Raw genomic sequence first — 12553 nt, 5'->3', positions numbered from 1 at the left:
TCCAAGCCTTCGTTTTCAAGCCATTCAGCCCATCGTTTGGAGACAAATAACAGCGAATTAAAGTGGTTTCTGGAAGAGCCTGTTGGGAAACGTCTGCAGGGAACAAAGACGAGCCCCATGGCAGTGGACCAGTGTCTTGTCTCACCAGATTTCAGACCACAGTGAACTTTTCTGTAAAGTACCCTCCTCATCCGCTGGGACACTTCCAGCTCCTGATGTGCCCCACTCCACCCTAAACACTCAGAGACACACTCGACCCCCCTCTTCTCACTTGGAAGTGTGCTGCTTGGCACCCTGGGAAGACGTGCCTGCCAGTCAGCCTCTAAGAAGTTGAGTGATTATCATCCTCCTGTGTGGGGTGGCTCGCTCAGTCAGTGGAGCACCTGCCAGGTCAGGAAAGTTCGCAGTTACTGATGTGTCCTAAGAAGAGCAAAGGGCTGGGTAATCCAAAGCCTGACTTTGCCATTATGTATCCACTTTCCCTAGTCTCTCCTTGATTCTGGAAGAGTACACATACTGATCGGCCTGGCGTTATACCAAAGCTGCCACAGCTGTAGACACCTGGGAAATGCCATTTTCAACAATTGCCAGCAGGGCGTGGTGGCACAGGCTTGTAATCCTAGTTCTTGGGAGGCTGAGGCAGGAGAGTTGAGGCCAGTTTGGGCTATCTGGAAATATTTTTATTTCAAGAAAATAAAATGCAAAACATTACATTGACCTAGCAGTAAGGGCATACCCATTTGTTCACCAGGAAATGTGGAGGAGCCTCTGTATTCATTTTCATAGTGACTAGTATTTTTTTAAAAGAAACTGTGGAGGTAGCTCAGTTAGAAAAGAACAGATGTACAGGTATGATGACCCAAGTTCAGGCCCCAGCATCCATGTAAAGAACTGGGCATGGTGTCACGCGCCTATCTCATAACACTAGGTGGAGGTTTCGTGAAGACGGACACTCAAGGTTGACCTTTGGTTTCAAGATGCTCCCACCCCCGTCCAATGTTCTCTCTCTCTCTCTCTCTCTCTCTCTCTCTCTCTCTCTCTCTCTCTCTCGCACACACACACACACACACACAGACACACACACAGAGATGTATGCACATGAGGAAGCATTACTAAACACACACCACTCAGAAACTGAGTGAATATTTTATGCCTTCAACACAGACATCTAACTTGGGGTGATCCAGTTGGATTAGAAACTGGGAATGGTGCAGATGACATTTCTTTAAGAACAGAGTCTATCTGTAGATATTGAAATGTCAGGCTGGCGACGATTTCACTGCATTGAAGGTGTGGCTAAGTGTGCATCTGTCACAAACATGGAAAAACCCTCTCTGTATTTAACCGAGACTGTGTTAGAACATCATTGAGGAGAAGAGTATGTACCATCATAGCTTAAAGGCTTCCACGCAGATTGTTGCTAGGTGTCATGTGGGTAGAATTTTTTGTTGGGACCACTGGCTTCAGGACCATGTGTCGGGACCACATGAAAGGATATGGAGACTTATTATTAATTATAAATTCTCAGTTGATAGCTTAGACTTATTACTAACTAGCTCTTACAACTTAACCCGTATTTCTTACCTATGTTCTACCATGTAGTGGTACCATTTTTCAGCATGTCAAGCTCATCTTGCCTCTCTCCGAATCCTGGTGACCCCACCCTTCATCATCCCAGGGCTCTCCCTCAACCACAAGTCTTGCCCAAACTCTTCCTGCCTAGCCATTGGCCATTGACTCTTCATTAAACCACCGAGAGTCACACATCTTCACAGTGTACAAAAGGACAATTCCACAACAGTGCCAGGCCTCTCCCTCTGCAGACCTGAGTCATCACGTCTCTTCTCTCTCCTAGGGCTTCAAAGATCCTGTGTACCGGGAAAGACGAAAGCAGTTTGCTGACATTGCCTACAACTACCGCCAGTAAGTCTCCCTGTTGGACAACCGAGAGGAGAGCGTACCCTTAGCTCTTGCTCTAGATTGGCAACAATCAGCCCTAACACCCTGCTGTGTGTGTGTGTGTGTGTGTATGTGTATGTACATGTATGTGTTTGTATATGTGCATATGTGTGTGTGTAAGCTCTCTTGTAATAGTGTTTTAAAAAATTGCCTCTAGATCCAACAGAAGTACCACTGCTGTAGCCCAGCTCTCTCCCAAGTTTGCTAGTGCAGCGTTCGTTGCCTGGAAGGACTGGAGAGGCTTCCTTCCTGATTGGGGCAGCCTGTGGTCTCCACATTAGGCCAGGAGGAAAACAGCTGGCCATTCCAGAGAAATGACGATCCCAGGAGCCTTTGCACCAGCTACACTCCTGCGTTCTACTGATCTTGCTTACAGTTTTGTAGGGCAACTGTCAGATGGGATTTTCCTTCCTGCTCAGAATTCTTTCATTTTAGCCAAAAGAAAATGGCCATATCAAATGTGTGTTTGGGAACATAATGACATTGCTGTTGTGAGTCCCCAGGAACTATGTCAATTGTGACTTGGGAAACTTGTGTTTTGAGGACAGCAGTTTCCGAGGTAAGGGAAAAAGAAAAGACATGCTTAAAAAGAAGCTTCAGGGCTGTCCCAGAGACTAAGGTACTAGGACATCAGCAACAGAAGGAAGTGCTGGGGCCTTGTGGGGTGAAAGCAAATCTACTTGTGGATGGAGAGAGACATCCAGAGCATCCCTTTCTCCGAATGACTCTGGGAGGGAAGAATCCAGGGCTATGTAGCCTTACTCAATTAAAGTCCATCTGGACCTGTTTCTGTTTAGCAGAAATTAGGGAACATGGTGACCTTTCTCTGTCCTCACCTTTGTCCCACTAAGTCAGCATAGGCAAGAACTGTTCTTCACAGTCAAAGATTTATCATCTCTTTGCTGAGTATTTGGGGTTTTGCTAAATTTCATACCCCCCACATAAACAGTATTATAATAAATCCTCATTTTTTTTTCAGATGAGGAAATAGAGGCTGAAAGAAATCAAATAACTAGGAGGTGACAAAGGCAGGCTTTAACTTTATCTGTCCCCAGAATTAATCTCACTGTTTCCACAGTGTCTAGTAACCCTGGGCCTAAGCAGGTTCAGGACCCGGGATCCCTTTCCACCTTTCCGGCCCACGCCCTTAGTACTGTTCTCGTTTCAGGCTTGGCCTCAGCTTTTCAGAGACGGGGTCTGTGTGATGCCCCAGCTCAGTTAGAAGCCCTCGCTCTTTCCCACAAAGTCAGTCAAAGTTCTGTGATTGGGTCTTATCATTCGTGACTAGACGCGGACCCGTGTGTCGGCCGATCACGGTGGTCAGGATAGAGAGACTATGATTGGACGACCCTGACCCCACTCCCGACTGTAAAGGTGGCACTGAGTGCTGAGTGTCCTCTTCCTCAGATGGCACAGGCTGAAAGAGGCAGCACAGGAAGGGCGGGGTCACTGGGAGAGAAAGTGGGCGGCGGCGTGTTCAAAATGCCACCACCTCTGAAGTTTGTTCCAGAAAGTTGCCTGTCTTATTTTTGTTTTTACTGTTGTATTTTATTTGTTTATTATCTTGTTGTGTGTGTGTGTGTGTGTGTGTGTGTGTGTGTGTGTGTGTGTTTACCTGCCATGACTCATGTGTAGAAGCCAACGATAACTTGTGTGAATCAGCTCTCTGTGTGGGTTCTGGGCTGGGCAGCAAGTGCCCTTGCCTACAGAGCTACCTGCTGGCCCCAACAATGCCTTTCTTTGAAATGAGAACTGTTTATGTTAAAGATCAATGGTTATTGCCAGTTCCAATATTAGGAATGTGTATGTGTGCGTGTGTGTGTTACTTTATGCATAACATAATATAATCTTGTCCACACTAAAAAACACATGTCAAACACAGGACTAATGCTCACAGCCATTTTCCAACTTGCCTGAGGTCACATATCCAGACAATGGCAGGGCCCAGTTTTGCTCAGTTTCTATTTACAAAGCCTTCCTGGTTTTCTTCCATCACCACGTAACCCCGGATTATGGTGTAGTCTCAGACAAAGGCTCATCTGTCACTTTGGTGGTCCCTGTCGACCAATCAGATTCTCTGAACTTGAATTATTTTTTTCCCTTTTTTTTTTCTCAATCAACAATCTGTCTTTCCTCCCCAATCCCAGCCCACCTTTCCATAGAACAATAACAGTCTTTGCTCTAAGGTCCTTGGATGAGCCACAGTTTTGAAAGTGCAGGAGGAACGTAGCTTGAAACCAGATCTGCAGTTCCAAGGTAAACAGCCCCACTGTGTCCCAGACTCTATGTCCCTGGGAAGGGGAGCAGGGCTGCAGCCCAGGGAATAAGCCCTGGTCTGGGAGGCCCGGGCTTTGTTTGGCTTTTGTTGTTTTCAGCACACAGCTCAGAAGCTGCCAAACTAATGACTCTTCAATTGCAGCTCGTGTCAGTCACCTGGGTGGGGGGTGCTATTAAGATCCATCTGTCCTTGACTTTCCGGGCTCCAGTGTATCAGGACAGTGGGACCGGGTCTCATGGCTGTGCTTTGACACACGTGGCACATAGAAGCGTATCTAATACCTTAACATGCTTCTTTGTTCCTCCATCTCAATATTTATAAATTTCTTACCTTCGGTCTAGAACTTGGTTAACTGACAAATCTGTGAGCTTACGACGCACAACGTCCCACACAGACACACATCTTAAGATCTATAGATATATACGCGGTGGGACCTTAGCTTACATTTTTTTTATGTATAAAAGTTTATTAATTTATAAAAGTTTCCATTTCTGCCCCTCCTCCCAATACCCTCCCAATTCCCCCACTCCCTCTCCTCCTCCCTCTCCATCCCTAAGAGCAGTCAGGGTTTCTTGCCCTGTGGGAAGTTCAAGTTTCTCCCCCCTCCCTCCAGGTCCAGGAAGGTGAGCATCCAAACAGACTGGATCCCAAAAATCCAGTATATGCAGAGGAAACAAGTCCCAGTGTCATTGTCAATAGCTTTTCAGAAAGACCCCGTGCCAGCCACATTCAGAGAATCAGGCCACATTCAGAGAATCTGGTTGGATCACGTGCTCATTCAGTCCCAGTCCAACTGGCCTTGGTGAACTCTCATTAGATCAGTCCCCTTGTATCAGTGGGTGAACGCACTCCTCACAGTCCTGCCTTTCTTGTTCATGTTCTCCCTCCTTCTGCTCCTCTAGTTCTAACTTCCCAGGAACAGAAACATCAAGCTTAGCCAATGCAACCTGCCCGGACAAGTTTCAAACACGCACCCTAGCTAGTAAATCCTGGTTAGCCGGAGCTGATTGCTTTAGCTGATCTAGTACAAGACATGGGGGTGCTTTTGCTGAGCGTGGGGGCCTCTGTTTAGAAAAAGGATGTGCTGTGTAGGTGTCAGCTTTCTGTCTGCGTATCACTCCGTACTTACTGCTTTACACCTGTGTGTTCCCTGTCTAGTCCCCGAAAGCAAATTTCTACCTTGAACAAACAGACCGCGAGAAAGCAGAAAGGCCAAATGATTTCCCAGAGTGATAGCAATTCCTCAACCAAACCATGGTTTCCTGCGGGGAACAACATGACAGTGGTTCCTAGGAAATTTTTCTCTTTCAAACAATGCTTGAAGTCCATGCCGGTCGGTGGCGGCGCCTCACAAGCTGTGAAGCCCGACTCTCTCTTCAGACCTTACTACATTGTGCCTGTGCGCCCTGGCCCTTCCCCTCTGAAGGCACCTGTTCCCTGCTTGTATTCTAGTGGGCAGCCCATCCCTCGGGTGGAGTACACAGAGGAAGAGAAGAAGACCTGGGGGACAGTGTTCAGGACCCTGAAGTCCTTGTATAAAACGCACGCCTGCTACGAACACAACCACATCTTCCCACTTCTGGAAAAGTACTGCGGCTTCCGTGAAGACAACATTCCCCAGCTGGAAGATGTTTCCCAGTTTCTGCAGTGTAAGTCCACAGCAGGGTCAAGTCCTGCAGGCAGTGTCTGGGAGAGGGGGAGGCAGGGAGGAAGCGAAGGCTGTTGGGAGCAGTGGTGAGGTAGCGTGCAGGCTGAGTCTCCCAAGGAAAAGCCAGCTGCATCGTCTCCTGCCTTCCGTCTCATTATCGATCTTCTTTCACCCAAGCAAAAATGTCAGGAGTGGATTTTTGCCATATAGCTGTCTCTGTAAGGATTTTCTCTCAGACCCAAAACTGAGGTGCCCAGGCAGTGTTTCCCTGGAGTGCCCACTATTAGGAAATGGTTGTCATGCCAAGTCAAGGAGAAAGTATGCTTTTTTTTGTGACCCAGTGTCGAGAGTCCCTCACGCTGATCCATCTGGGATGGATCCTGCCTTTGACCTTTTCTGATTGTGTAAATCTGCCTTCACGTGGTTCACCTGCCAAACAGACACCGTCACAGAGAAATCACGAGAATGGAATGAGATGTTGCGTGTGAAGGCACGTGACGTGATGCTGGGTTCACAGTCACTGTTCGGTGAATCTGAGGGTTAATGGTGACCTGAGATTGCTCGGCAGTGTGTTGTCTGAGGGATGAGCCCCTGCAGAGCCTTCCCAAAGGGAGACAGGCTTTCCTTCTAACAATAGGATGCTCATTCAGTAAAGCCCCAACAGTCGACTAGTTCCAATTGAACACCTATGTATGTGAGGTAGAAGGAGGAGTGGGGGGATGGGCCACAGTCATATAGAAAGGAATAATTATTTTCTGCATCAGAACCTCGGAGAGATAGGGAATCATCAAAAAAAAAAGTATATGGCAGGGAGGGAGCTTAGAACTAGGACAGATGGGGCCATCTTCGAGATCTCTCCCCACATCTAGGATAAAGCAAGGAGCAAGAGTTGGAACCAGAGTGATTATCAGCCTGAAAGTGTAGGGTGAAGGGAGAGAGAGCCGGTCCTAAAGATGGTCTCCAGTTTACTGCTGGATGCTGAGCCCGTGGTAAGAATGATCAATGCTAACCACTGCCAGGTTATACAATTGCAGTCAAGAAAGAGGCTTTGAAGCCCCAGGACCTGTAGCTCTGCACTGAAAGCTTTAACCCAGGCCTCAACTTCCCCATCTTTAAAGTAGGGGTGATAAAGTGTCTTCCTCGCAGTTCTTTCAAGGGGTAGCTCGTGCCTGGCATGTAGTGTTAGTTATGGTCACAGTAGTGCCATCTTCTGCTCCCAGGGTAGAAAGGAACAGGTGTAGGAAGGAGAAGACGGTTAGCAGTTGGGAGCTTTAGAGAAGAGTTATTTAGAGGATGGGGTGTTGATGGGTACTCAAAAACTTCCCAATACTTTAGCTCTTGATTAGGGAAACATCTACCAGTTCTCAGTGCCCCTTATGTTGTAGAGCTAAGTGCATAATAACCCATATGCACTGCTTTACAGACGGGGGGGGGGGGAGAGAGAGAGAGAGAGGAAAAGAGAGAGAGAGAGAGCAGAAAGACAGAGAGACAAAGAGACAGAGAGACAGAAAGACAGGGACAGAGACAGAGACAGAGACAGAGAGTTAAATTGAATGCAGTAGATTTCTCTTAGCTTTTCCCAGTCAGACAGGACATTGCTCCTCCCAGGATGGCCTGTGTGTGATACGGTTCTGGAAGAGATTCTGGAAGTCTCATTGCACGCTCTACTCCTAATGTTGATCTTACTCCTAATGTTGATTTTTTTGTAGTGAAAAAGTATTTGATCCTGATGAGCAGTAACCAAGGAGAAATTTGCTAAATGTTTGTAAGGGACTAGGCTCTGCTAAGTAATTTGTAGTTGTTACTGCTTCGATGCTCAGTATACCCCTCAGTAGGACTCGCCTACATTTTGCAGGTGAGAAAACTGAATCTCAGCAATGTGAGTTTACTTGACTCAATACAGCCAAGGGGGCAGAGACCGGAAGCCAAGTCTCCTTGGTTGAAAGTCCACATCCTGGGGCATTGCTTCTCTGCTGGGGGTTACGTAGCCTTTCCGGCTTCACCACAGGCATTGAGGTTTAGGTTATCTTCTGCTTTCCAGCTTGTACTGGTTTCCGTCTTCGACCTGTTGCTGGCTTACTGTCTTCTCGAGATTTCTTGGGTGGCCTGGCCTTCCGAGTCTTCCACTGCACACAGTACATCAGGCACGGATCTAAGCCCATGTACACACCAGAACCGTGAGTATCATTCTCCCACTACCACTGCCAATCACAGTGGGTACCAGTCCTACCTGCTAAGAATGCTAAATAGGTTCGCTGCAGGCTGGTCTGCATGGTTCGTTGCTTGCTTTGTTTGATCATAGTTCTAAGAGAAATTCATACCCTGAGATTTTTTTCTCGGTCCAGATAGATGAAATTTGGACTCATAGATCCAGACATTCTGTGAACCAAGGATTAGGATTTCCCTGGGTAGCAGGAAAAGAGGTCCCATCAAGCCTCTAAGTCAGACCGCTGAAGGAAGTTCCAAATGGGACAGGAGCGAGAGTAGCCGAGTGATCTCAGCATCTCCGAAATACGCATTTAGATGATTCCATTCCCTTGCTTGGATTATGTCTTGGCCAGAAGGAGAGAATGGGTGGCCACTGTGCTCTCTGCTTGGGCTTCTAGCCACCTCATTAGTCACAGAGAAGTTTATCCAAAGAGATCAGTATGACGCCCCCAAATTGTTTCCCTCCTCATGACGTTAATGGCTGCCAATTAGAAAGGGCTTCTAGCTGTCAACCTGTTACCATTTTAGATAAATGTAACCTTTCTTTTTGACTATTGACCTACTCTTGGCCAAGAAAAGAACAAGTCCTTTGTTAAAAAAAAAAAGTTCTTACTGGACAAGCTGGGCACATTATCCCTCTCCAGGTAGGTGAGTGGCAAGGAGACATGGGATGGGAGGACTCTGAACTGCTTCTCACTCCTTACACAGGTATCTGTGAAGAGACCCATGGGGATGCTGGCTTTCTGTCTCCTGGGACTCCTAATAGCTCTGGCTTCTCTTTCTTTTCTTCCCCTTTCTTTCTTTTCTTTCACGCCTTATTTCAAGGGATCCTTTGCTCGGCACAGGGCTTAGTCTTGAGAGTAAAGTCCCACGTCTCAGCGAGCTGTTTCTTCCTGTCCGTTCTCCGTATAAGATCCCTGAGTCTAACTTGGTTTCACCTGTCCCTCCACCGAATGCTGTGTTTTCTGTTTTAGTGACATCTGCCATGAGCTGTTGGGACACGTGCCCTTGTTTTCAGATCGCAGCTTTGCCCAGTTCTCACAGGTAAGGAAAAAAGACATGGTTCTAGGCTCGGGACTGATTTGCGGGAATGACTCAATCCCTGCCTGACAAAGGGGCTGTCACATGCTCCATGAGAGTGGAAGCAAGGTATCATTCCACGAACCTACCGGAGACTGAGAAGGGTGTGTGGTTCTGTGGACCAGCTGAACACTCATTCCCAGAATTGCGGCCTGGGACTGGTGATTGATCATCCTCTGACATGCTTGTGCCCAGCTGACTAATCTCAATGATCAGGTGTCCATTAGAATCTCCTCCCAGATGAAAGAATCTCTGATCTCTATGCAGACGTCACCTCAGCTGCTTCCACATTTGCCTCCTACTTTCCCTCCGCACTGAGACTTTGGCCCTTTCCATCTTGTCAGGCAGTCATCTGTGTGTATGCTTCATAACGTTGGCCAAGAATCCAGTGTCAATGATCTTATGTATAACTGGCTAGAGAAAGAAAGAAGGAAAGATTTAAAAAAAAATCCAAATGACCCATTGCCACTGTCAAAATGGTACCATGACTTTGATTCATCTTTTAGCAATCTTTTAGAGTAATGGGAAAGCTCAAAATTATTTTCTGATGATTTAAAAAAATTCTATTTCTCTCTCATCACTGGGGGGGGGAGGAAATCTCACGATTGTGTGTGTATGCGTATGTGTGTATGTATGTATGTGTGTGTAGGTACATCTAGGGAGATGGCGTAGCAGTTAAGAGAGCATATTTCTCTTGCAAAGGATCATAGTTTTCGTCCAAGCACTCACATCAGGCAACCAATAGCCACCCCTAACTCTAGCTCCAAGAGATATGATGACCGTGGTCTCTGCAGGCATCTGCATTCACATGAATACACCCCACAGAGACACACAGGCATCCAAATAATTTTAAAAAGCTAGAAAATTATTTTAAAACCCAGTTGAGTAGCTGGGATTACGGAAGATTGGAAGATGGCTCCAAGGTGCTTATAGGCTCAGCCCAGGGCTTTGGTGAACCGGAGCTGTGTGAACTAGGGAAAGTTGAGAAGCCAGCCTGTGCCTCAGTTTCCGCGAATTTGAGTCAGTAAAATACCCCCTTTATTAGTCTTCATCCTCACTAGGAAAGAATGATAAATCAAAGGATGACTAATGAGTGGATGATGCTTCAAGTAGGAGTTGGAGAGTAATGGCGTTGGGTGCGAATCCTCAAGCACTTCGCATTAGCTGCAGCAAGTGTTTACACTTGACTAACGAAGCTGCCACTTGATATTTGAAACAAACCCAATAAAAAGGTTCAGCTGATTCCTCCACTAGTCAGAAGGCATAGGCTCTCCAAACGAAAACACTTGCTGCTTCCACGTGAGGTCTGGAGAGTTATGGAGCCCGGAAACCATTGGACCTCAGAAGTGGGAGTGTCTGGCTGAACTTTGACTATGGAAGTGTTATTGCCAATAGTGTAGTTACGGCTGCCAAGATGGTGCTGATTGCTCAAGGCAGTTCTAAAAGGGACTGGTTACTATGACAGGAGAATTAGAAGCTTTCTCCTTGGAGAATAGGAAGCTTAAATTCTTGACCCCAGAGATAGTCTGTCTAGCTGTAGAGCAGATGGCAACCTCCCTTAAATCATTTGCATTTTGGGCAGCCCTGGAGAGGAGCGGACAGTTGACGTCAACAGACACTGTTGGATCATCTGGTTGATGCTCTCAACTTTGATGTGGAAGGTCCCAAGGCAGAGAGTTGTTCTGTGAGAACATTTTGTTTTGATTTAAAGGCAACGGTTTCTTACCACCGTCGAGCAGTATGGGGGTGACAATGGAGTGCAGAGGATATTAGGGTCCCTACATAAGCCAAGCTCTTGGCTTACGAAGAATGATGACAAGATATCAGGTGTCATAGCACACACCTCTAAGTTGAGCATTTGGAAGAAGGAAGATCAGAAATCCAAGTCTACCCTTGCCTATACAGTCAGCTTGTGGCTAGCCTGGGATACATGAGACCCTAACTTTTAAAATGATGTCAAGAGAAAAGGGCAGGGATACAATCTCGATTTATCAATGGATTCTGTTACACTCGGCCTACCTAGGAATAGAGTAGAGACAGAGGAGAAATGAGGCAGTAGAGCCAGGCTAGGGGTGATCTGAACTTGAATGAATAAAAAATGAAATTTATGCCCTGGCAATGCTGCAGCATGCACGGGCAGCTCATATATGGCGGTTCTGTTGAACTTGTCCATATTGGGTTTCATGGTCTAAATTGATGAGGACGACTGACTAGGTCTCTTCCTCTAGAGGGCACCAGATCTCATTACAGATGGTTGTGAGCCACCATGTGTTTGCTGAGAATCAAACTCAGGAGCCATCCAGTTTATCCTAAGTCAGACAGCACTTTTTGTGGGGACAGTGTAGGTCAGCCTCCGGGTGGGTTCCAGAGAGGCTGCATTGATATAGACAAAAATCCTTCATCCTCCTCCCTGCCCACACCCATTCCTTTGGTGAGTTTAACCAATCCTGTGGCTGTGAATACTATCTCTAGTAAAATAATGGACATTAATGTCCTCGGCTTAGACGTCAAGGCCAAATTCAGGCTTACATATGGACCATCAACTCAGCATCTCTGCTCCATTTGACATTGATTAGATTAGACATCTTTATACTTTTGTCCAAAGGTGAACTTTGAGTCTTCTTCAAAGCATCTGCACCCATAGGTTTCCTTGGATGAACCCATAGCAACTCTGTTCTTTGACTTGCTCAAACCAAAAACACCTCTGGGGGGTTAAGGTGATCGCCACTCTCATTCCTCACTTGCTCTTTGTAGCTTCCTTGTGGGCATCTCTGCTCCTGAGGTCTGTACCTTCATGCTATGTGGTCCAGTCAGGGTGGACGTCTAAAAATAATATGCAGGGTCAATCTGAACCCTTCAGATGGCGCTTAGTCAGGCATTGCCTGCCCATGATTGGGTGCCAGGTTGGCCTTGAGGGTCAAGTCTTAATATGGGCTGTACCAGTGACACTCTTTCTCTCTACCCAGGAAATCGGGCTTGCTTCTCTGGGTGCGCCAGATGACTACGTCGAGAAACTGGCCACAGTAAGTCTTCCTTGTCCTTGGAGGGGTTATGGGAATGCTTCAGGCTGGGGCCTTCAGATCACTGAAGATTTCTTCTCTTCTTGGCAGCTAGGGCATTTGAAATCATGGTAAGAATGTGTCAGATTACAGACACATGAATGAGATGTCACAGTTTGATTTTTCTTTAAGGGGCTGAATTTTTAAGTGAGCTTGCTTATAGATATTCCCACATACTTGTTAATAGGGTCTCCTTGGAAACACCAACCAGCTGTATTAATGGTCCTGGAAATCTTTTGGCCCATAGTGTGTCAAGAACTGGCTGGATTTATCGCTTAGTTCTGTTCATTGAATATTTACCTCTCTATTCCCACACTAGAA

The 12553-nt window shown here is 46.6% G+C and overlaps 1 protein-coding gene across 1 annotated transcript in view; it reads left to right on the top strand.

Moving 5' to 3' along the window:
• Pah (phenylalanine hydroxylase) overlaps nt 1-12553 on the top strand; it is a 55705-nt gene that overhangs the window by 38211 nt on the left and 4941 nt on the right. The window contains exons 5-9 of the mRNA XM_048418824.3: nt 1856-1923; nt 5690-5886; nt 7927-8062; nt 9068-9137; nt 12140-12196. Of these exons, the coding sequence (XP_048274781.2) occupies nt 1856-1923; nt 5690-5886; nt 7927-8062; nt 9068-9137; nt 12140-12196 (528 nt within the window). The remainder of the gene's footprint in view (nt 1-1855; nt 1924-5689; nt 5887-7926; nt 8063-9067; nt 9138-12139; nt 12197-12553) is intronic.

Source organism: Myodes glareolus, chromosome 26 (assembly GCF_982192425.1).
Source record: "Myodes glareolus chromosome 26, mMyoGla1.1, whole genome shotgun sequence".
Classification (NCBI taxonomy): Eukaryota; Metazoa; Chordata; class Mammalia; order Rodentia; family Cricetidae; genus Myodes; species Myodes glareolus.
Note: the sequence above shows the minus strand (reverse complement) of the source record. Positions and strands in the feature narration are given on the sequence as shown.